Consider the following 23,701-nt stretch of genomic DNA (forward strand, 5'->3'; position numbering starts at 1 on the left):
CCATGTCTGTTTCTACACTGAAGACTTAGCACCCGGTACTCAGTAGTCAATAAATGTTTGTTAATGGCACAAAAGACTGAATAAGGGTGTGGCAGTGGCTATCAGCCAGTCAGTCCAATATCTTCACACAGTCTTCATTGCAGACTCTAAACCAAGGTTCTAAGCTCAAGTCTCTATAGGAAGTGGGCAGGTAAACTGACCATGGAAAATAGCCTGTGCCTGCCTACAGGGGGTCAGCCTATAGGAACAGCTCTGGTCAACCTTGGTGCAACTATGTTCCTTGATAAGCCATAGTCAGCTCAAGCTGCATTAACAAAATATCATGGACCGAGTGGCTTAAACATCGGACATTTCTTTAACACAGTTCTGGAGACTTCAAGTCCAAGGTCAAGGTGACAGAATGGTCACATTCTTGGGGAGGGCCCTCCTACTGGTTACAGATAGCTGCCTTCCCACTGTGTTCTCACATTCACATAGCTTAAGGAAAGTTAGCCAGCTCTCTATCCTCTTCTCATCAAGGCACAAATCTTACTTATGAGGCCTCCACCCTGGTGATCTAATCACCCCCCCAAAGGCCCCTGTATTAGTCTGTTCTCATGCTGCTATAAGGACATACCGAAGTCTGGGTAATTTATAAAGGGAAGAGGTTTAATGGACTCACAGTTCTGCATGGCTGGGGAGACCTCAGGAAACTTACAATCATGACAAGAGGGGAAGCAAAGACGTCCTTCTTCACATGGCAGCAGAAGTGCCGAGCAAAAGGGGAGAAAGCCCCTTAGAAAACCATCAGATCTCATGAGAACTCACTCACTATCATGAGAACAGCATGAGGGTAACCGCACCCATGATTCAATTATCTCCCACCAGGTCCCTCCCACAACACACGGGGATTATGGGAACTACAGTTCAAGATGAGATTTGGGTGAGGACACAACCAAACCATATCAGCCCCCATGTCCAAATACCATGACCTTAAGATTAGGGTTTCAACATAGAAATTCTGGGGGAAGAGATAAACATTTAGTCCACAACACTCCTGATTTTTCAAAATTGTCATAAATCTACATTTAAGTAAAATATCCTGATTTTAGTATGTTGGCAAGCAGTCAATAAAAAAAAGAAAAAAATCCCACTATAGACCATTTTTGTGTGGTTCATACAGAAAATATCTGGAGGCCAGATCCAGGCTCTAGGCCACCAACCAGTTCTTATCTCTGTCCTAAAGGCTGATTGGAAAGCTCTACCCTTGAGCTTATGGAAATAAGCAAACAGGAAAATGTCCACCTCCCTTAATCACTATCGCATGACAATGGACTGCACATACAACGGCACTCCCATAAGATTACAACACTGTATTTTTACTATACCATTTCTATGTTTCGATACACAAATACTTAACACTGTGTTACGACTGCCTATAATCTTAGGTACAGTAACAGGTTGTCCAAGTCTGCAGCCTAGAAGCACTGAGTTTGTGGTGGTCCATTACAGCAGTAAAAGGACACTAATACACCTTCTCAATAATTAAGTAAACATGTAAGGAACATACAAGTGAGATGTACACGTGTACACTCGGGTAAGTCAACCACTAACAGCATCACGATGATGACACACCAATGCGACTAGCTTCCCCAAGTTCCTCCCAGATCAGGCCAGCAGGCAATAAAAAAGAAACACTGGGCAAGTGGCGACGCTAAGCCTGGGAGGAAAAAAGCCCTCATACACACAGGCTGACAGCTCCCAAGTCAGCTTTTCAGGCTGAAAGGATGGTATCCCTTGCCAAAAATCTGACTCCGCACCCTGACTGAGATGTTTCCCGTATGGATCTACTACAGAGCTCTCTACCCTGTCAAACACTCAATCTAGTAACGGTACATGAACTTAGAATTGAAACTTCCTTTGCTAATAAAGTTGTAATAGCATTTTTAATGCCATTTGGAATGCAGTGATGATCTCTCAGCTGATAGAAGCTTCTCAAACCTAGCGGCTGAATTTAGAAGCCACAGCTGCCTTGCTGTACCACACAGCCACGCAGTAATATCAAAGGCAGCTGGAAGACATTATATTGCAAGATACAAAAAGTATTGAGAGTTTATCCTTATAGCCAATGGTGGCTGACACAGCGGAGTCTCTCCATTTGAAAGAGATTGATTATTTTCATTCTTTGCTTTGTGTGATCACCAGGAAAAGAGTTTCTATAATCAAGCTGTGGCCGGCAATTTTGTTGACGTTATATAAGCAAGCAGCATCCCATTTGTGTCTGAATCCCCAATCTGTATCTAAGTTCGTGCTGCACTGTGAACAGAAGTAAGGACCTGGGCAGGTGAAACTTAAGGCAAGCAGGAAGAAATTGCATCGCCTAAGAATTCGCAACATTTCCACCAATGTAATCTCAACACAACTGCAACCCATGGAAGTTTCTGCCTCTGCAGGTTCCCTTCTTATTGTATCAAGTTTCTGCTCCTGAATATGTGGCTAGAGTCAGCACCACCCAATCAATTGCATAACATGCAACCCTGTTACCGGACATCTGGTTCACTTTGTAAACCCTGAAGAAGATATTTGCAGAAACCTCTCCCCATATCCTAACAACAAGAACAAAAAAGTCAAGAGCTCTTATGTTATTATTTCCATTAAGGAATTAAATTACTCTCTTCCTCCATCTTCTTCCAACCCTAATCTTCCCTTTACGACTCTTTCTTCTGTAACTATTATTTCTCCCCAAACGCCAGCAACCTTATATTCACACACTATTGGAATTCTTCATTACAGCATTTCACATATTGTTTTACTTGATCTGTACAAAACAGTATGTGACAGAGAAGTTATTATTCTCTTGATTTTACAAATGAGGAAAGTAAGGCTCAAATGGTTAAGTGACTTGCCTTAAGTCACCCAAGTTAAGGACAATCTGTGTCAAATTACAGCTCTCTTCCTAGCATGTCCAGTAGACGTCAATAAAACTGTCCTACCTTTTTAAGTGCCGACAAAACCGTATTCCAACATTGACATATTCTTGGATATGATCAAAAAAGTGGGACAGCAAAGTTGAGCATTTCTACTTAATACACCAGGAAGTCCTATAAACTATCACAAACTTGAGCGAACAAGTGTGCTAATGCAGAACTCTCAGTAACAAAGATGTTACCAGGATGCACGGTATAACAGTTTTAAAGAATAACAGTTTTCCTTCCCTTTTTCCCCCAAGATTAATATATCTTTTGTGTTCCTTGCCTGTAACAAAATAACCTTGTCTGGGTGGGTTTTTTTTTGGGGGGGGTGTTTTTTTTTTTTTCCATTTGATTTTTTCTTTTCTGGATGAAGCTACTGACCTCCAACCAAAAAAATTCTAAAATGTTTTCCTTCATACCAAAGACAAGTCAATGTCTAAAGCAGTTATTTATAAAGGTCATTTTAGGACAAATTCACAGAGATTATGGCAGCCTCTTGAGGATCTGGGAACCAGGAAGCTAGGAAAATACCAAACTAATTTCAGTGGTAACTCGATCCTATTGCCTCCCATTCCAGAAATGGCTACACGTTATTAAACGCCTGCAATGATGAGCAGACAATTCCCTGGGCACTCTGGAGTTCCCATCTTTAACAACTTTGCAAAGTAGGAGTACTGTCCATATTGCCCGGAGGTGGAACAGAAGTTCCGAGAAGGAAAGTAACTTGCCTGGGTCATTCAGATAGGAAGTGGTTACCCCAGGTTTCGAAACTAGGTCACGTCTACTTCCAGAGTCAGTGTTCCTCTCCTATATCTTTCCAGATAGAAACCTGCTACCGATGAAGCTTGCCCTAACTGTCAGCAAAGCTATTTTCAGCAGTGGTACAATTTCTCCACCTGAGAGCAGGCTCATCAAATGAGAGAATGCATAGAAAAGCTCTGAAGCGCTGTTACTGTCATTAATAGAAGATCTAGGGGAAATCTGCAAAACCAAAGTAATCAAATCTCGCCTACTGTGTCATCTTGGGACTCCACCACCATCGCAAAGCCGACCAAGCTTAAGTTTTCTGGGGTATTCTCTCCTGAAATGCGGGTACCAAAGCAATAGTGTCTTTGATTTGAGTTGCAGCTGGCATAATAGACAAGATGTGTGCTTAAAAGATTTCAGTGAAGCAAACTGGGGAGTTAGGCCAATTTCTTTCTCTGTGAATTTCCTCTTGATCACAGGATTGAATAGGTACTTAAAGTAATAGACACTTGATAAATTAACTTCTTGGGGACATTTTGAAAATTAAATTATAGCACATGAGGCAAGCAATCAATTAGCCATCGATACACATCCAATAGTCATGCATATAAGATGAAAAGGCAATTCATTAAAAAACAAATGGCCAGACATAAGAAAAACGTATCAATCTTGCTAATCATCAGAGATAGGCAAATTTAAGTGATACTTTTTAAAAATTCTAATTCTCAAGTTTGGCAAGGATGCTGGGCAAAGGAGCATTCAAATTGGTACAACCTTCCAGGGCAGTTTGACAAAACAAGATATTAAGGTTGGGGAGCAAATCACTTTATTCAGCAATTCCACCTCCACAAAATAAAACTATAGAAGAGTCACGGATGGGTACAAACATTTAATTACAAAATGTGCTTCTCCATTCCATAGCTATTAAAAAGCTGGAATCCACCCAGATGTATCACATTGGGAGAAGAGCTGGAACCACATAACGGAATATTATGCAGTCATTTAAGATGTAGAGTATTTAACAACACAGAAAGATACTCACAATTTAGAGTTAAATAGAAAAATCACAAAAGAAGGGAAAACAAGCTTAGAATCATACATGCTAAATATTAATAGTATACTTCTAACTGGTAAGAATTTGGGGGTTTTAAAATTTTTTTTATTTTATTTTCTTCACTTTCTAAATTTTCCATAAGGAATACGTGTTAATCACAATAACCTTTAAAATAATTACTTATGTTAAATGAGAAGGCACATCAAGAGAATCTAGCCTAACACCTGGCATATGCTGGCGCTTGATGAATGCTGCTTCCCATTCTCCAAGATTTATTCCTCAATATGCTTGTTTTGCAATCATAATACCAAAGGGGTTTTGGTAAAGAAAGCTGCAGCTTTTAAAACAAAATTTGTTTTGGTAGAGATGGGGTCTTGCTATGTTGCCCAGGCTGCTCTTGAACTCCTGAGCTCAATCAATCCTCCTGCCTCAGCCTCCCAAAGGGCTGGGTTTACAGACATTAGAACCTGTATTACAGGTTTAGAACCACCATGCCCACTCCTAAGCTTCAGCGTCCGAATCCAGGATCAACACGTGGTCTGGAAATCACATCTGCCTTGGACCTTCCCGCAGATGCCACTCCCAGCACTTGACCGGGTACAGAGCAAGCCTTCACGGGTTGAAATCCATTGGTTGACTACAAACTCAAGACTAACAGACTGAATGAGCTGCTTAGAAAGAGCTCGTTCAGGACTGTGCTGTTATTCCTCCCAACAGGAAGGTGGCCTGTACAGTGGAAGGGGCCCCAGGCATGGAGTCAATTACCCTCTGCTCTATCCTGGGGGCACCCACCGCCCAAGAGCTGTATGGTCTCAAGCACGTTACCTTACCTCCCTGCCCTTTTCTTTCGACATGATCACAAGACAGCTGTAAGCACAGTGGTGAGAATTAAATACGACAAGTACGAAATCTTCATAAATTTTGAAGGGCTATCAATGTAATACAATATTATAATCAATAAATACTAATCTGTAACAATTAAATACGTTTTAGAGGTAAGGGTAAAAATGGAAAACATTGTATTAGCTTTAGCTTCAGTTTCCGTGCAACTACAGAAGAAATTTGACTCTGATTTTGTTCCTCTTTATATGAAATAAACTTTATACAAAAGGCATAGCTCCGTTCATCTGGCTAGTTATCCTCCACCTAGGTAGAACTAGTAGAGACACTGAAATAGGAGTTTCCTCCCGGCCCCCATCTCTCTCTGTCTCTCGTTCATGCACACCATCTCAGATATCCTCTTAGAGTCTAGCGAAGAAACCCTGTTTTGCTTTCAGAGAGACGACCATCCGAATATGGCTTCTAACATGAAGGCTCCAAAAATCACAAAAAGTAAAACCATCAAGCAGCACAGCCTGGTGAGCCAACAACTCAAAGACTGAAAACAATTAGATTGAAACCATGTCACACAACACAATCCTTCCTACATACCCCATTCAGCCAGGCTTGTGTAGACCGAGACCAGCACTTCACGAAATATACTGTTATTTATGCAGCCAAAGGGAGATCACAAATTTAGGCAAGAAACAAAATGTAGGCAAGAAACTAAAAGTGAGCTATTGGAACCTGCTTTTTGATCCATCTACTGGTGCCTTCATTTAAGAGATCTTTCCAAGAAGGCCTCCTAGTGACCCAAATCTTATTTTGGAGAAGGCTGAGGTTTCATATCTGCTCACATATAGACCACAAAAGTCCAAGAAAGGCTGTGTCACACCAAATAGGCAATGGGCAAGGGGGTTTCAACTGTCAGCATCTCATTTATTATGAAGTCTGTAATAACTCCCACAATCGCCATCTAGTTTTAACAATTTATTTGGTAAACAACAAACACACTTGTATATGAACAACCAAAACAGCTTTACTCTGGTGAAACAGCCTTGCAATGTTACAAGTATATTCACAATGTTTTTCAGGCTCTTGCATTTTCGAAAGGAGAAAAAGTTGCTGAGAAAAAAAATTATGTAAATAAAAGTATATAATATAGCATATTCGTTTTGTCCCCATTTAAAATTTGAAAATAAGCAGTTTTGTAAAGCCAAAGTGTATTCCTTTCTGGGCCAAATTTCTATTTGACAGCTGAAGTATGCGATTAATGGGCTGCCTCAAACCATAATTATAGAGCCAAAATAAAAATTACCCTCCTTAAGATTGTACATGGAGAACACTGGCTATCTGCTTCACATTAAGTAGCCGGTTTAATATGATCCCTCTTATTTAAGAAACATATACTCTACTGAGCCCAAAAGGACACATTTTCTTCTAGAGGAAGAATGTATCATTAATAAACAATTACAATAAATTATGTAACACTGGCTAAGGCTGGTAGCAGGGAGCAAGGGACACTACATTCTTAGAAAAAAACACAGGGCTGCTAGGAGCAGTAAGTCACGCCTGTAATCACAGCACTTTGGGAGGCCGAAGCGGGTGGATCATGAGGTCAGGAGTTCAAGACCAGCCTGGCCAAGATGGTGAAACCCCGTCTCTACTAAAAATACAAAAATTAGCCGGACGTGTTGGCGGGCGCCTGTAATCCCAGCTACTCAGGAGGCTGAGGCAGGAGAATTGCATGAACCCGGGAGGTGGAGGTTGCAGTGAGCTGAGATTGCGCCACTGCACTCCAGCCTGGGCGAAAGAGGGAGACTTCATTTCAAAAAAAAAGAAAAAAAAACATCGAGTCACCAAGGCATTCAAAATGAACCTTAAACAGAGGTATTAATACGTAAATATTACAATTTCCACTTAGAAAAAAAATCGTATTATTGCTAGGGCAGCACACTCAAAAGCAATAATGTCACGAAAACACATGCCCTTGTGTGATTTGGCAGAACAGGCTGCTCCCTGAACACAATGGGCCTTTTTATTAAGTGGATCCCTTCATCCCTGGCATTTTATACAAACAAAAGAGAGAGAAAAAGAAGCAAACATGACACTAGTAACAGTCTTCAGTTTGAACTCCACCACAGAGAAGTAGAAGACCTAAATGACATGTTAGAAAAGTAAAAGACATTATTTAACCAAAATGAAAGCAAGATAGACTGAGAGGAAGAGAACTATATTGCAACGCTGCCTCTTTTGTTTAATTTTATCAAAGGGCAACAGAGCCCTCTAGTGGAAAAAATAAAAATATATAAAGACGTTTCTGCTTTTAGATTAAACAAAATATGTAGAACACCCCCGGGCATGGTGGCTAATGTCTGTAATCCCAGCACTTTGGGAGGCCGAGGTGGGCGGATCACTTGAGTTCAGGAGTTCAAGACCAGCTTGGCCAACATGGCGAAACCCCGTTTCTACTAAAAATACAAAAATTAGCCAGGCACGGTGGCTCACGCCTGTAGTCCCAGCTATTCAGGAAGCTGAGGCAGGAGAATCACTTGAACCCGGGAGGTGGAGGTTGCAGTGAGCTGAGATCACACCACTGCACTACAGCCTGGGTGAAAGGGCAAGACACTGTCTCAAAAAAAAAAAAAAAAAAAGTAAAGTACCATCTTCCATTACAATTCTTACTATGCCACTATATGTTGTAAAAGCAAAAGATCAAATTATTTTAATTGGGTTTTAAGTAAAACAATTTCCAAGTTTTCAAGCTTGATGTAACACTACAAAACCTCAAGTAGAACAAAAATCTATTACTGAATTTTTTTATTTATGAGTTTGAACCACTTTGTCATTAAACAATGGTTTGTATGACCCTCTTTTGTTATGCTGACACTATGAAAAAGTAATTAAAATCTAAACCTACATGCAAGCATGAAATTCAACTGATGACCGCATGTGACAACAAAGTTTCAACTGAGACCTAATCAGGTTCACACAGACAGTAGCCCCCCCTTATCCTCGGGAGATGCATTCCAAGACCCACAGTGATGCCTGCAAACTGGATAGTATCAAACCCTATGTATTCTTTGCTTTCACCTATACACACATATTGAGGATAAATTTTAATTTATAAATTAGGCACAGTCAGAAATCAACAATAATAATAAAATAGAACTGTAACAATATACTGTATAAAAGTTATGTAAATGTGTTCTCCCATACTCTCTCTCTCTCAAAATTAGTATTTTCAGATGCCTGTTGACCTCAGGTAACTTAAATCTCAAAAAGTGAAACAATGACCAGGCCCAGTGGTTCACACCTGTAATCCCAGCATTTGGGGAGGCTGAGGCAGGCAGATTGCCTGAGGTCAAGAGTTCGAGACCTGTATGGACAGCATGGCAAAACCCTGTCTCTACTAAAACATAAAATTAGGTGGGCGTGGTGCCGTCCACCTGTAATTCCAGCTATTGAGGAGGCTGAGACATGAGAATCACTAGGACCTGGGAGGCAAAGGCTGCAGTGAACCGAGATCATGCCACAGTACTCCAGCCTGGGCGACAGAGTAAAGACTCTGTCTCAAAAAAAAAAAAAAGTGAAATACCACCGATAAGCAGGGACTACTGTGTACATGATTACAAACCTATTTTAAAAACATATATAACATACACATATCCCTATTGTAAGTATTTTACGTGAGATTACCAAATATGAGATGAAGCTCATTAGAATGTTTTAAATTGGTCTCTTCCTTTAGATATTTACTTCTCAAAAACTTTGATCATGTGATTTCCATGTACATTCAATGTCCAATAATATTTCAGTGTAAAATGGTTAAGTCATAAGGTACTAATTCTCAATTTTTATATAATGTCATTTAAGAACTTTGTCTAATATTGTCAAGAATCTCCATAGTTCCTTAGAACAAAGTCACTTCAAAATAATTTTACTTACAATAGCTGGGTATAATTTAGCATAAGAGAATAGTAGACACAAATGTTTTTCATTTAAAATGGAGTTTCAATGCCCAAAAGGTTATTTCGATTATTTCAGAATATTTTCCTTTCCTTAATGAGCACCAGGTTCTTAAAAAGATAAATGCCAAGATCCCACTGGTTTAAGTCTTGTCAACAATCCGAAAGGAAACTAATCAGGCATTTCAAGATCCCAAGTGTAATGATTTCATATGAGTATGTTTTACCCAAGAAAATGACTAAATGTAAGTTAGCTATGGCCTCAGATTTATGGGGCCTTTTGGAATAACTGGGAATAAAAAAAAAAAACCATCAGTGGCATGGTTTAGGTTCAAAGGCAAAAAGCAGTAACACTTAGGCACGGAAAAGAAAACAAAGAAGCAAAGGTGTAAAGGAAGCTGGTGTAGTCCATAATTGGGAAGTGTGGATTTAAAATCTTAGGAATGAACACCCTTCTCTACATGAAGAAAAAGTAATTTTGTTGTATTCGTGTAGAACTGGTAGAATGTGCACCAGATATGAATTCATCATGGTGACGATTTGTAGGATCAAAGAGTACAGCAACTATAGTTCACACTGTAATGTCAACACATGATTTAGAAACAAGACCCTAAGTTTTAAAAAGTAGCCTCTGCAAGCTAAGACAATCACTTTCAACATTACACTATAATTACATTTTGGGATTCCCTGCATGAAATTTTTATACCTTCATTTTGTTTCAAAGAAAACAAATTGGGGAGTGACTGATACCTTGAGCATGTACTTTTTATACCTTAAAATATATACATTTTGATATGTAAGTAGGCATATGTATAGGTCCACGTAATAAACCTTAGAGAGGTGATTTTGTGACATAAATACCAATAGAAAATTCAAGTGTCGGTCCCAAAATATATTTCACTGGTATTTACCAACGTGGCCAGCTTGTATTTGTTTGGAGGAAAAAAAAGTTTTGTTTCTGTTAATGGGTCCTTCGGTTCAAAAATTGAAACTAAGCTAGGCTATTCTAGCTCTAGAGTCACAACATATGATGCAGCCCAGCGTTCGAAAGGTTTGCAAAATGAAAGAAATTTTCATCTGGACCAAACTCTGAAAAAAATTTTAAAATCAAGTTTTAGCCACTGCTGGTTTAAGATTGAAAGTTAAGAAGTTTTATCATCATTACCACAGAAGATTAGACTGAAAATATCTAATTTGTTCATACTTGTTAATAGCATCTGGGCACAGTGGCTCACACCAGTAATCTCAGTACTTTGGGAGACTGAGGTGGGAGGATCACTTCAACCCAGGAGTTCGAGACTAACACCTGGGCAACATAGTGAGACCCCCATCTCAAATATTAAAAAAAAAAAAAAAATATTTAATGGGTGTCTGACAAACCCTGGATGTCACTCCTTAAATATGATAATAAACCTATCTGCTTACAGAAAATAATTTGCATGAGTTCCAACAAACATCTAGTTAATTAAGACAATGAACAGAGTAGGTGGTCCCACATTTAGGCATCCAACTCATCCCTCATTAGAAGGATCCTGCCTTTGATGAGCAACATGTCAGCCTGCAGGTAGCAGGGGGCAGCATTTTATACTAAAGTATTTATATGCATAGCCAAATTAGCTGACTGATGGGCTGTGTCTAAAAACGAAGCAGGGACCGTCCTCAATGGGAAACTCCCTCGCCTAAAAAAATTCCCTTTCCTAACACTTCCCAGCATTTGCATGTAATGTTCACCGTGCTGAAGGCATTTCCGTTGTTTTTATCAAATCAGAGCCATCAAGCTGCTAACTCCAAAGAGCTGTAAAACACCTGGCCCTTCCTGCTCAGTCTATGTTGAACACAAACAGAAATGAACTCCTCCCTTGTCTCTACTGGTTAGCATTCAGGACTGCGGGGTTCCGGGCCTCTTGATCTGCTAGCGGAAGCTCTGGGTGAAGAGATGGCTTCCCCCTGGATACTGAGATGCTGATCTCCACAGAGAGAGGTCCACAAGCTACAGTTTTCAATCTACAAAGTTCTTCAGGTTCAGAAAGCTGGTTAAACAAAGGTCAAGGAGAGAAGAGTGTTAGTTTCTGAGGAGGCAACATTCTAATCCTTGCAACTCCCTAAAAAAAGCTGCAGCTCCCAAAAAATAAGGGGGTTTGAGGCAAGGGGCACAGGAGGTACAGGACACTGGTGCAACGTCCCCAACAGTTACATACAATGTGCTGCCACAGTCTTTCTGTGGCCTGGGGCATCCCATTTGCCTAAATTTCATCTAAGCTGTGGCTAATTTACAGACTGCTGGGGTGATAACACTTTGAATGAACTGGATTATCTAATACAGGAGTCGGCACTTGTTTTCTGGGAAAGGCCAAAGAGTAAATATTCACGGTTTTGCGAGCCATAAGATCTCTGCCATAACTGGGTGACACTTCTGGTAACCTGCAAACGGCCATATTATTTTGGAATAACTGAATACACACAAACAGTAGTTCACCACTATAGGAATGGGAATAAATGGGCATGGCTGTGTTTTAAAACAATTTTACTTACAAAGTCAGGCAGTGGGTCAGAGCTAGCCCAGAGATCGTAGTTTGTTCATCCCCAACCTAGACAGCTGAATCCAGTCAACAGCAGTAATACCTGCCTATAAACCTTAATTATAAAACCAAGGACTTCATGAACCCACAATGCTTTATTCTGACATTTCCTCCAAATCCTTTTTTCTGTCAGAATCACTGATTTTTTAGATGAATTAAGAATCCCTCCAATTGCCTTAGCAATATCAGTATCAAAAACTCAAAATACAGCTCCGTATCACTTACAACTGCGAGAGGGAAATGACACAAGACAGAGTCTGCTTAGAGGTCACTTCAAAGGGGGCACGGCTCTAGTGCAACCCTGAAATCTGGCAAGGGAGGGATGTCCCCTTCCATGTCAGTGAGATCCTCGCCAATGGCAATTCCAACAAAGCAGTGTCATGTGGGGCATTAAAAAAAAAAAAGAAAGAACGAACCACTGGAAATACTAGATTTGTAAATCGGCTTTTGTAAGGCGAATTAGATATCTATGTTTTTATTATGGAGTCACCACTTCCAAAATAAATCCTGTTATGTTTTGTTTCAGCCCACTCTGCCTTAGAGAAAACATACATTCACAAGGTTAAAGATTCCACAGTTTATCCAAAGAAAACAGGCTCCCTTGAGTGGAAGGGAACACCAGCACCATTATAGCTTAGAAGAAGATGACTCCTGAATGCCCCAGAAGTCTTGGAAGTAAAGATGCCCAATTCATTCACTCAGCATTCAGCTATTTCATTTGAAATAAGCGGAACTAAAGTAGTGATAGCAATTTATAAATTGGCATGTTTCATAGCTTAGTAGAAGGACTTTATCTAGAAGCCACAGCCTACTTGGGCAAGGACACTTTCTAAGGCAGCCACTCAAGATATAAAGCTAACTTAGCAAAGCCATGTGCCTATCTGCAGCCTCTTCCTTTCTTCAGGCCTGATACCACTGCTGCAGAGTGAAAGTGATTTGTGAGTTTTTGATTGCCTGGAACTTGCAGTATGGTATTATTTCAAAAATTCAGAATAAAAATGTTCGCCACTCACCTAGACATATGCTTCCCAAGAGTGGAGGGGAATGGGGTGAGGTAACAGTGTTAGAGGCCATTCCTGCGGAAGGTGACAGCTGGGGAAAGAGCTGTGGGCACTTGAATAGGAAAGCCTGGTCTCCCTAAGACCTTGTGTGACATCTGTGCCGTCCTGAGCGTTAAAATTTGCCACAACCTCCAACTGGACCGCAGACACCTCCTGCAGTGTCCGCAAAATGAACCATAGGTATCAGGAAGGAAGAGTCTTAGGGGGAAGTGGGAGCTGTGAAGAGGCACAAAGAGTTTTTGGCTTTACTCCAACATGTGAGGGCCATTCTCAACAACCACAAACTTATTCTCAATGCTTCAGAATCTCCTCCTCTCCATCAAGACTTAGTATCTAACTAGATATCACCCTTTTAATATTCTGAACCCACTCTATCAGTCCTGGATTACAACGTCGTAGGTCTGCTGTTGCAAATCTTTGAAAGAGCATTAGCTCTATTTGAGAGTCTGCTATGTAATGTCACATGGAGCAGCTGGAACACTTAACACAAAAAAAAATCAGTAGTCACATATCTTACTCATTAGAGAAAAACAGTCTAGCTAGAAGATTAAGAGAATAAGATCTTTAAAGTCTCTGGTTAACTTGTTAAATTTTAAAAGAGACATTTTAAGTCCTTAAGTTCTTTTTTCTTAATTATTCCACAATTGTATGGATCCACACATTCACCATAACAGTAGTTAATATGATCAACAAGATGTATTGCTTCTTGGATTGGGGATGCAGCCATTGTTTTTAATATTACACCATCAGTTTTGACTTCAATGACAATTATATAAAATTTACTCCAATGCAGGGACTGAACATATTTGGAGCCCAGGATGAGGTATGAGAGTTGATTTTAAATAAATCCCTTTCAATTCTTAAAAAAAAATTCACATTTGCTTCTTTACCTTCGTAGGCAAGTACAGTAAAAATTTCTCTACTAGGATGGCAGCCTGTTAGATTTCAGACCTTGTACAACACAATAATTGACCATTGAACAATGTATTTTTACCTCCTGTGCTTCCCTAATCATGCTAGAAAACATTTCTGGAGCTTCAACGAATTGTTCAAAATTAAAAAAGAAGTGCAGATGGTTAATGGGTACAAAAAAGAAAGAAAGAATAAGACCTACTATTTGATAGCACAACAAGGTGACTATAGTTAATAATAACTTAATTGTACATTTTAAAATATCTGAAAGGGTATAACTGAATTGTTTATAACTCAAAGGATAAATTATTGAGGGGGTGGATACCCCATTCTCCATGATGGGATTATTTCACATTGCATCCCTGTATCAAAACATCTCATGAACCCCATAAATATCGACATCTTTATAAACCCACAGAAAACAAAAACAAAAACAAAATTAAGAAACAAATGAGTAGAGGAGACCATCAAGGGGCAGTGCGGGGCTGGGAGGGACCAAAAGGACAGAGAGAACTTGACAGAAGACAGCCAAATGCAATGTTTTCCATGTCGACAAATCTGAAGATGCGTATCTAAACTCAAAGCAGATGGTTCTCACCGAGTCAGATACTTATGTAAATAGACCAAAGCAAAATCAGAATAAAAACCTATGAAGAGTTATGGTTTGCTTCTGCCTTGCTCCTGTCTCCTTAACAGCCCATCATATCGAAGCAAGGATACCCTCTCGAGCCATCTACACATGATGGTCCCTGTGGGTAAACACTGGCAATTAAGAGGGTTAATTTAGAGGTGAAGACAGGAACTCATTCTCCAATTTTATAGAGAAATAAGATTCTGTGCCCAAAGAAAATGATATGCTCAGTGACCAGTCGAAACCTGTAGTATCCTTTGTTCCAAAGACATAATACCTTGTTGTTCTCCGTATTCTATTACCAATCAATTTTGGTTTGAATAACTCAGGTAATTGGAATATGCCCATACACCATGCAGACCAGGTCAAAAACTCTTAGACGGAGCCTGTTGTCTCTTATCCCTGAATACCAAAACAGCCACAGTCTTTTGCTGAGTGTTCAGCTTTGGGAGACTTCAAGGTCAGCCCCGACATAGGCTTCCATGACAACATTAGCATTTAAAAAGAGGTGGTGATGTTAATGAAATGATAGCTGAAAAGGATAAAATTCATGTTTAAATCAGAGAACCACTATACAAAATTCCATTATAGTGAGATCTAAGTGGATTTCATTATAGCAGTTCCAAAGATAAATAAATAAGTGAACAGCCTACCTATTCCTGAATTAGCTCCAGTGACCATAACCACTTTGCCAGTGAAATCCCGGCCCTGGAGAATTTCCATGGCAGTGGTGCTGCCGTCGTATCTCTGCTGGGTGGTTGGCTTTGTTGGATTATCATCCACCGTAAACGCCAGTCTTGGGTCCACGTAGGTGGTTCTTTTATTGATATGGCTGCCCAGAAAAGGAAAAAGCAGCAAACCCACAGCAATGAAGACAGGCATTTATAAACATAACACAATCTTATACTTTAGGCAAACCCCATTTTTCATAGACCAAAACGCTTATTCCTTAAACCTGAAAACAACTGGGGCCCACTGAATCTATCTTCTGGCCTCCAGAAGGATCACATTTCTGCCAAAAAAGATAGTCATCAAATCCTTTCCTTCAGAACTGCCTAGAACATATGCTGTAACATACAATAACTATTGCCGTGTGTCCTCAGATCTCAAAAAAGGCTTCTTGAGAAAGCTTTGGGTTTTTATCTAATTCATGTAAATGTAGCTGTAAGATCTGCCAGGCACTCTTTTCAGTAGATTTCAATGAGATCTCTTAGCCCTGTGCAAGGGCCTAAAGACATACAGAAGTAGAAAATTCAAAATGGAAGTCTTAGTGGTAAATAAGAAACCTGCCAACTAATAAAATTCTAACGATTTTCACTTGAAGGCTCTGCACTCGTACCTCCTATGAGCACTCATTTTGATTCTTGTAAAAACACTATTAAAATATACTGGAGGCTGGGCACAGCGGCTCATACCTGTAATCTCAGCAATTTGGGAGGCCAAGGCAAGAGGATCAATTGAGCCCAGGAGTTCAAGACCAGCCTGGGCAACATAGTGAGACCTCATCTCTACAAAAACTAAACAAAATTTCGAGTGTGACAGCACATGCCTGTAGTCCCAGCTTCTCGGGAGGCTGAGGTGGGAGGATGATCATGTGAGCCCTTGCTTACTCCTCTAGATTAGACCAGGAGCTGGCCAAATCTGGCCCACTGCCTGTTTTTGTAAATAAAGTTTTATTGGAACACAACAATGGCCATCACTGGTATATTGTGTATAGTTGCTTTAGCACTACAAAGGTGGAGTTGAATCATTGTAACAAAAACCCTATGGTCCGCAAATCCTAAAACATATTATCTAGCCCTTTACTGACAAAGTAGACAGCCCCTGCTCTAGCAGGGTGGCTCTCAAGCTAGGGAGCATGAGAATCCCCTGAAGGACTTATTAGAGCGCAGACTGCCAGCCCCACCCTGCTGCTGGCTCAGTAGGTCTGGGGTGGGGGCCCGGGAAGGTACATTTTTAATGAATTCCCAGGTGATATTAATGCTGCTGTTCCAGGAACCATGCCTGAGAACTGCTGCTCTTGGTTGATTAATACCTATTTCAGGGAGTAACTTTCCAAGCGTGAATGCAAAGGCACAGAGTGCACAGGAGAAAACTGATTTGACTACACAAAAAATTTAAGACATTCGGCCAGGTGTGGTAGCTCATGCCTGTAATCCCAATGCTTTGGGAAGTCAAGGCAGGAGGATCACTGGAGGCCAGAAGTTCAAGACCAGCCTGGGCAACATACTGAGCCTCAGTCTCTACAAAAAAAGGTACTTAAAAATTAGTTGGGCATGGTGGCATGGGCCTGTAGTCCCAGCTCCTCAGGAGGCTGAGGCAGGAGGCTCACTTGAGTCCAGGAGATTGAGGCTGCAGCAAGCTGTTACTGTGTCACTGTACGTCAGCCCTGGATAACACAGCAAGACCCAGTTTAAAAACACACACACACACACACACACACACACACACAAAAGAGAACTTGGAAAAAAACGTTTCCAACATATAACCAATGCGTTGATATCCTCAATTAATTGAGGGGAAAAAAAACTTTCACGAGTTAGGGAAAAAGCCTTTTAACAAATAATAGGCACTCCCACCTATCCAACTGCTAGACAGCCTTGTCCTGGGGCTGCCTATGGTGGCCTGAGAGACTCCTCTCAAGCAAGCCTTGGCCCATTTGCTCTCAATATTAGTTGTGCACCAAAAGTTCACCAGGTTTGCTCAAAAAACACATATGTCATTTGAACTTGTTACTATAAACTACATTATTTAGCAAGCTATTATTACACGAACTGATAATATAGGAGGTGAAAAATAGTGTCACTGGTTATCTATGAAAATGTGGTTGAATGCTTTGGAGAGCCTCAAAGACAAGCAGCTAAAAAAAAATTTTTGGTTCAATCAACTACAGTGAAAATGCTAGAAAAAAACCATAAAAGTCCCAAATGATGTAGCAATCAGATTCTTTGAAAATACTGTGTTTGCTCAACCCTAAGGTGAAAGTAGAAATTACAGGTGTGCTTGGGGAAGGAAGACAACACCGGATCCTTGCAGCGAACTCAAACTCAAAGAGCAGGGCTGGCCCAACCCCTAAATGTTCGTGTACTTGAATCAAACACTAAAACGTTTATGTGACATTCATAACTTTAAAATAAAAAAATCCTGCTTAAATCAACTTCGATTAACCAACCAATCCTAATCCTGTCAAAGACTATTCAAGCTTCTAATTTAAATGTCAGCAGTTGTGAAACATTCATTCCCCTCTTAACTACAATGGTCAAGAATACAGTCCCTGGAGCAGGTGCTGGGCTCAAAGCCTGGCTGTGCTACTTCTTTACTGTAGAATCCTTCCCAAGTCACCTAACCCCTCAAGTCTGTGTCAGTGGCAGTAAGCTAAGGATAATAACAATACTACATCTCAGGGCACTGTAGGGATCGAATGACCTAATGCTACAGATACAAGATGATTAGAATCAGGCATGGCTCATGTTGTATGCTGGACAGGCGGTTACTATTGCTGCGTGATACTGGAATTTATCCTGAAGACAGAATCAGAGAGGTGAAAAAATCTTACAGATAAGGATGTTCACTCAACACATTATTTATAATTATAGATTCTCAATAATAGGAATTTAGCATTAATGTCCAACAGGCAATTTGATAAATTATAGTATATCTGTACAAAATAATAACTCTAGAGCTGCTAAATAGCATCTTTTTGAAAAACAGATAAGGATACAAGAAAATGCTCACAATATATTATGTGGAAAAAGCAGGTTACTAAACAGCCCACACAGTGCATTCTTTTTTTTTTGAGATGGAGTCTCATCCTGTCGTCCAGGCTGGAGCTCAGTGGCACAATCTCAGCTCACTGCAACCCCTGCCTCCGAGGTTCAAGTGATTCTCCTGCCTCACCCTCCCAAGTAGGTGGGACTACAGGCATCTGCCACCACACCTAGCTAATTTTTGTATTTTTAGTAGAGATGGGGTTTCACCATGTTGGCCGGAATAGTCTCGATCTCTTGACCTTGTGATCCACCCGCTTCGGCCCCCCAAAGTGCTGGGATTACAGGCATAAGCCACCATACCTGGCCTCCTTATTTTTTTTAAGGATGCATGCGCATGGAAAATACAAGAATAAATCCAGAGATGTTGAAAGTAGTTACTTCTGCTAAGATTACAGATCCATACTATTATACTTTGTATTTTTCTGCAGTTATTGTGTATTAGTTTCATAATTAAAAAATTCCTATTAAAAAGCAAACAGCTGAGAGTGGTTTCTTTGTAGATACTTACTCAACAAAAAACACTTGTCCATTCTCATCAGTTTCTTGTTCCCATCCATATGGCAAATCTGAAACACAAGAAAGACAGGTCTACAGGTGCCAGGGGAAGTAAAGACTGTTCTTAGGTCAGGAAGGGGAGGAGCCCTCCAGGCCCCACCCCAAAGCCTGTCCCTCCCAGCCAACAGCTGTCACATCAACTGGCTTTGGTCACATGTTCCAATTGTGGCAGCTGCAGAAGGCCCATGATCCCACCTGGGCTCCACATTTTTGCCTCTTGCTTTGAAGAAAATATATTTTATGCCGAATCACCCTATAAACCTTACTGGTTGCACCAATCAATGGGAATTCTCCCTTGAATGAGCTCACAGAACACATCTACGTGCAGGGCAGGCACTCAACATCATTCATACGCTGACTTGTGATGCCTCGTATATTAGAAGGCACTGCCATTTTTTCTCCGGTGTACACATTGACGCTTCAACTAGACCCTAAACCTCTTAAGGGCAGGAACCTTCTCATATTTTTTTTGGAGATGGGGTCTCACTATGTTGTCCAGGCTCATCTCGAATTCCCAGGCACAAGTGATCCTCTCATCTCTGCCTCCGAAACTGCTGGTATCATAGGCACAAGTCACCTCACCTGGCCCCTTCTTATACTTCTATTCCATGGATCACACACTAGCTCAGAATCACCTAGAAGTCATGGTAATCTTTACGAAATTCCCAAATACTTACATATTTAATTCCATAGTATAGCCAAGAACAAATTTATAAACATTGCAACTATAGGAAAACATCATACACTGTGAATCAAAGGCCTCAATTATTTTGATTGTGTTTTCTGTTGTTGTTTTGCTATTTTCAGACAGTATCTCACTCTGTCACTGAGGCTGGAGCGCAGTGGTATGATCTTGGCTCACTGAAACCTCCGCCTCCTGGGTTTAAGAGTGTCCTGTTCCTCAGCCTCCGAAGTAGCTGGAATTACAGGCACGCGCCACCATGCCCAGCTAATTTTTGTATTTTTAGAAGAGATGCAGTTTCAACATATTGGCAAGGCTGGTCTCGAACTCCTGACCTCAGGTGATCCACCTGCCTCGGCCTCCCAAAGTGCTGGGATTACAGGCATGAGCCATCATGTCCGGCCATTTTGGTACTTTAAGACCAGTAAGAAATCATCCTCACTCCACCCTACGATCTCATCTTCTTCTTCTGCCAAATCCCATAAGCTCCTCAGAGTGGGAGTCCGGTTGTCTACCAGAGAGCCCTCCCAAAAACACACCATAACCTGTCACCTCTCAGCCGGTGACATTTTCCCCATCTACTTAATGCTTCAATCCAAGATCCTTTGACAACAACATACAAACCTCCTGCCACTCGTTTTCTTTTTCCAGTTTTTGGATGTTCCCACTGAGTCTTCTCCTCGGTGTGACTGTTGGGGAAAAAAAAAAATCCACAGTAATAAATAAAATTAACTCTTCTAAAAGTAATCAATTGTATTAAATTTTTTTCTCTCCCAGATAATACTCTAAGAGTAGTAAAAACCGACATTCGGAGAAGGCATGGGCAGAATATAAATGTCACTGATTACATCAGGTCAAATTCCTCAAGTTAGAAGCAGCAGCGGCCCTGTCGACATTTCCTGACAGCCTGCCTTTAGAAGCCAGATATAAGGAGGAAGTGAGGGAAGAAGAAGAAAGAGGACTGTGACCCCAGCTATGGGGTCAACTTTAGGAGGCTTGCTGAATCACTCAAAGTATCCACAGGCAGTTGGGCGCGGTGGCTCATGCCGTAATCCCAGCACTTTGGGAGCCCCAAGGGAGCAACTCACAAGGTGAGGAGATCGAGACCATCCTGGTAAACATGGTGAAACCCCGTCTCCACCAAAAATACAAAAATTAGGTGGGCACAGTGGCACACACCAGCTACTTGGGAGGCTGAGGCAGGCGAATCGCTTGAACCAGGAAGGCAGAGGTTGCAGTGAGCCGAGATCACACCGCTGCACTCCAGCCTGGAGACACAGCGAGACTTTGTCTCAATAAATAAATAAATAATAAATAAATAAATCTAAAGGCATTTTGCTCTGTATTTGTTTTAGTTTTATTCCAGGATGTAGTGACAAAATTCATAATATCTAATGTATATAATCTCTTTAAATGTTTGTTTATTTGTATTTCTTTTTAAAGAATCAGGGTCTCACTATGTTGCCCAGGCTGGACTAGAACTCCTGGACTCAAGTGACCCTCCTATTTCAGCCTCTTGAGTGGCTGGGACTACAAGCCCGTGCCACCTTGTCCAGCTAAAATGTTTATTCTTTCCGCAGATGTAACTTCAAAGTGTTTCATTAAGCACTGGTTCCTAACTGGTCCCAAGAGGTAGTTAAGAGATGGAGTAAGACAGCCCCATAAGTCACCTAGCTGTGCGCTGTGCACCTTTGGTCAAGGGACCCCAAGCCTTAATCTCCATTCCCTCATCCGCAAAATGGAAATAATCCTAGCTCTCATCTTGGGGGCTGCTATGTAAGAATATTGTATATCCAGGGTTTCGCATAGCACCGGGCATACAAAAAGCTCTGGGAAATGCAAGCTGTTACTGGGAACAAATCAGTTACATAAACTAGTCTGTTTTTTGCGTCAAACTTAACATTTCATCTCAGACCACCACCCAAAGTTATAATTAAAATAGTAGGCCAATAACTAGAAACACGTGTCACCAGGTAATAAGGAATCCAGGAAAACATATAATTACTTCATCAGGGAAAAAGCCAGGTGCTACAGGAGGTATGCAAAGGGTAGGCTGGGTTCCCTAAAAGTTTACCTACTCAAGCCAACACAGACAGTTATATTTTTAAATCAGCAACATCTAGGTGATAGGACATGAACATTCTTTCCCTGTCAATTACTTCAAAGAAAATAAATACAGAGAGCATGAATTTTCTAAAAAAATTCTACAACTTGCAAGCAAGGTCTTTTTATGAACTGCTGGCTTCTGCTCTGTCTTGACCAAGTCTTGGCAGCTGGGTCTCTGTCATGGTGCAGGAATGCCTCACTCAGCATGCTGAAGACTGAGCAACCCGTGTTAGCTGAGTGCAGGCCGTCTCCTCAGCACTGCTGCCACCTCACAGAGCTGCTGAAAAGGCGAGACACGGGACACCTGTGACAGTGCTTGGAGAATGATTAAATCCTTGTACCAGCTACGGTATCAGTAGCAAAGACAAACTCCTACTTTGTACATCAACCACCATCCAATACCACTTGCGAAAAAAGCAGCTCTATGGCCGGGCGCTGTGACTCACGCCTGTAATCCCAGCACTTCGGGAGGGTAAGGCAGGCAGATCACCTGAGGTCGAGAGTCCGTGATCAGCCCGACCAACATGGAGAAACCCTGTCTCTACTAAAAGTACAAAATTAGCCGGGTGTGGTGGCGCATGCCTGTAATCCCAGCTACTCGGTATGCTGAGGCAGGAGAATCGCTTGAACTCGGGAGGGGGAGGCTGCGGTGAGCTGAGACCACGCCATTGCACTCCAGCCTGGGCAACAACAGAAAACTCCATCTCAAAAAAAAAAAGCAGCTCTGACTATCTGGTTAGGATCGCCCACTCTCCGCTGGCACAGAGGGAATATTGGCATACCAACTCCTGCTTCTCCTTCAAAAGGGACAGGAACAGCAATCAGATACACCAAGCATTGGCAACAACGCGAAACCTTCCTGCCCCTTGCACAGCTGTCTTACGCTTCTTCAAGAAAGTTAAGACATGGAGTTGCATTTTCCTTGCCTGCCATTAAAAGTAGTCTTCATCTCATAGGCACACATCAAATGCGCTTGAAGCCTGGCTCCAAAACACTCTACCCTCAAGAATCCACAAAGTGGCTGGGCGCGGTGGCTCACGCCTGTAATCCCAGCATTTTGGGAGGCCGAGGCGGACGGATCACTTGAGGCTAGGATTTGAAGACAGCCTGGTCAACATGGCAAAAGCCCATCTCTACTAAAAATACAAAAATTAGACAGACATGGTAGCACATGCCTGTAATCGCAGCTACTTGAGTGGCTAAGGCATGAGAATTTCCTGAACCTGGGAGGTGGAGGTTGCAGTGAGCCAAAATCTCACCACTGCAGTCCAGCCTGGGTGAAAAGGCAAGACTCAATCTTAAAAAAAAAAAAAAAAAAAAAAAAAATCCATGAAATGACCCTTAACAGTGGAAGCTGAGCCTTGACAGTAGGCAGGCTGGCACAGAAAGAGCCTCCCGGCCCTTAGTAGGTGAAGCTGGACCCTCAGACACGTAGCCTCATGCCTGGCCCACAGCAGGTGCACAAATGTAAACACACAGAATGAATACTTTCCAAAGGAGCTACAAAACTCATTCAGAATATTTATTTATTTATTCAGAAAGACATTTAGAAAACAAAACAAACTCTGTCAACCTATGTTCTTGACTTTCACAGAACATGCCTAAACCAGGGTTTCTCGTCCTCACTGCTGGTGACACTTGAGGCTGAATTATTCTCTTTTTTTTTTTTTTTTGAGACACAGTCTCACTCTGTCGCCCAGGCTGGAGTACAGTGGTGCAATCTCAGCTCACTGCAACCTCTGCCTCCCAAGTTCAAGCAATTCTCCTGCCTCAGCCCGAGTAGCTAGGATTACAGGCACCTGCCACCACGCCTGGATAATTTTTGTATTTTTAGCAGAGATGGGGTTTCACCATGTTGGCCAGGCA

The 23,701-nt window shown here is 41.3% G+C and overlaps 1 protein-coding gene across 2 annotated transcripts in view; it reads right to left on the reverse strand.

The window, feature by feature from the left end:
• Positions 1-23,701, reverse strand: part of WWOX (WW domain containing oxidoreductase) — a 486,572-nt gene that overhangs the window by 457,409 nt on the left and 5,462 nt on the right. For both annotated transcript variants that reach the window (XM_017868656.1, XM_017868654.1), the window contains exons 2-4: positions 20,354-20,418; positions 19,001-19,058; positions 15,376-15,554 (exon numbers count right to left, since the gene is read on the reverse strand). In XM_017868656.1, coding sequence (XP_017724145.1) covers positions 15,376-15,554; positions 19,001-19,058; positions 20,354-20,418 — 302 coding nt within the window. The remainder of the gene's footprint in view (positions 1-15,375; positions 15,555-19,000; positions 19,059-20,353; positions 20,419-23,701) is intronic.

This window comes from Rhinopithecus bieti, unplaced genomic scaffold (genome assembly GCF_001698545.2).
Source record: "Rhinopithecus bieti isolate Rb0 unplaced genomic scaffold, ASM169854v2 scaffold_2574, whole genome shotgun sequence".
Lineage (NCBI taxonomy): Eukaryota > Metazoa > Chordata > Mammalia > Primates > Cercopithecidae > Rhinopithecus > Rhinopithecus bieti.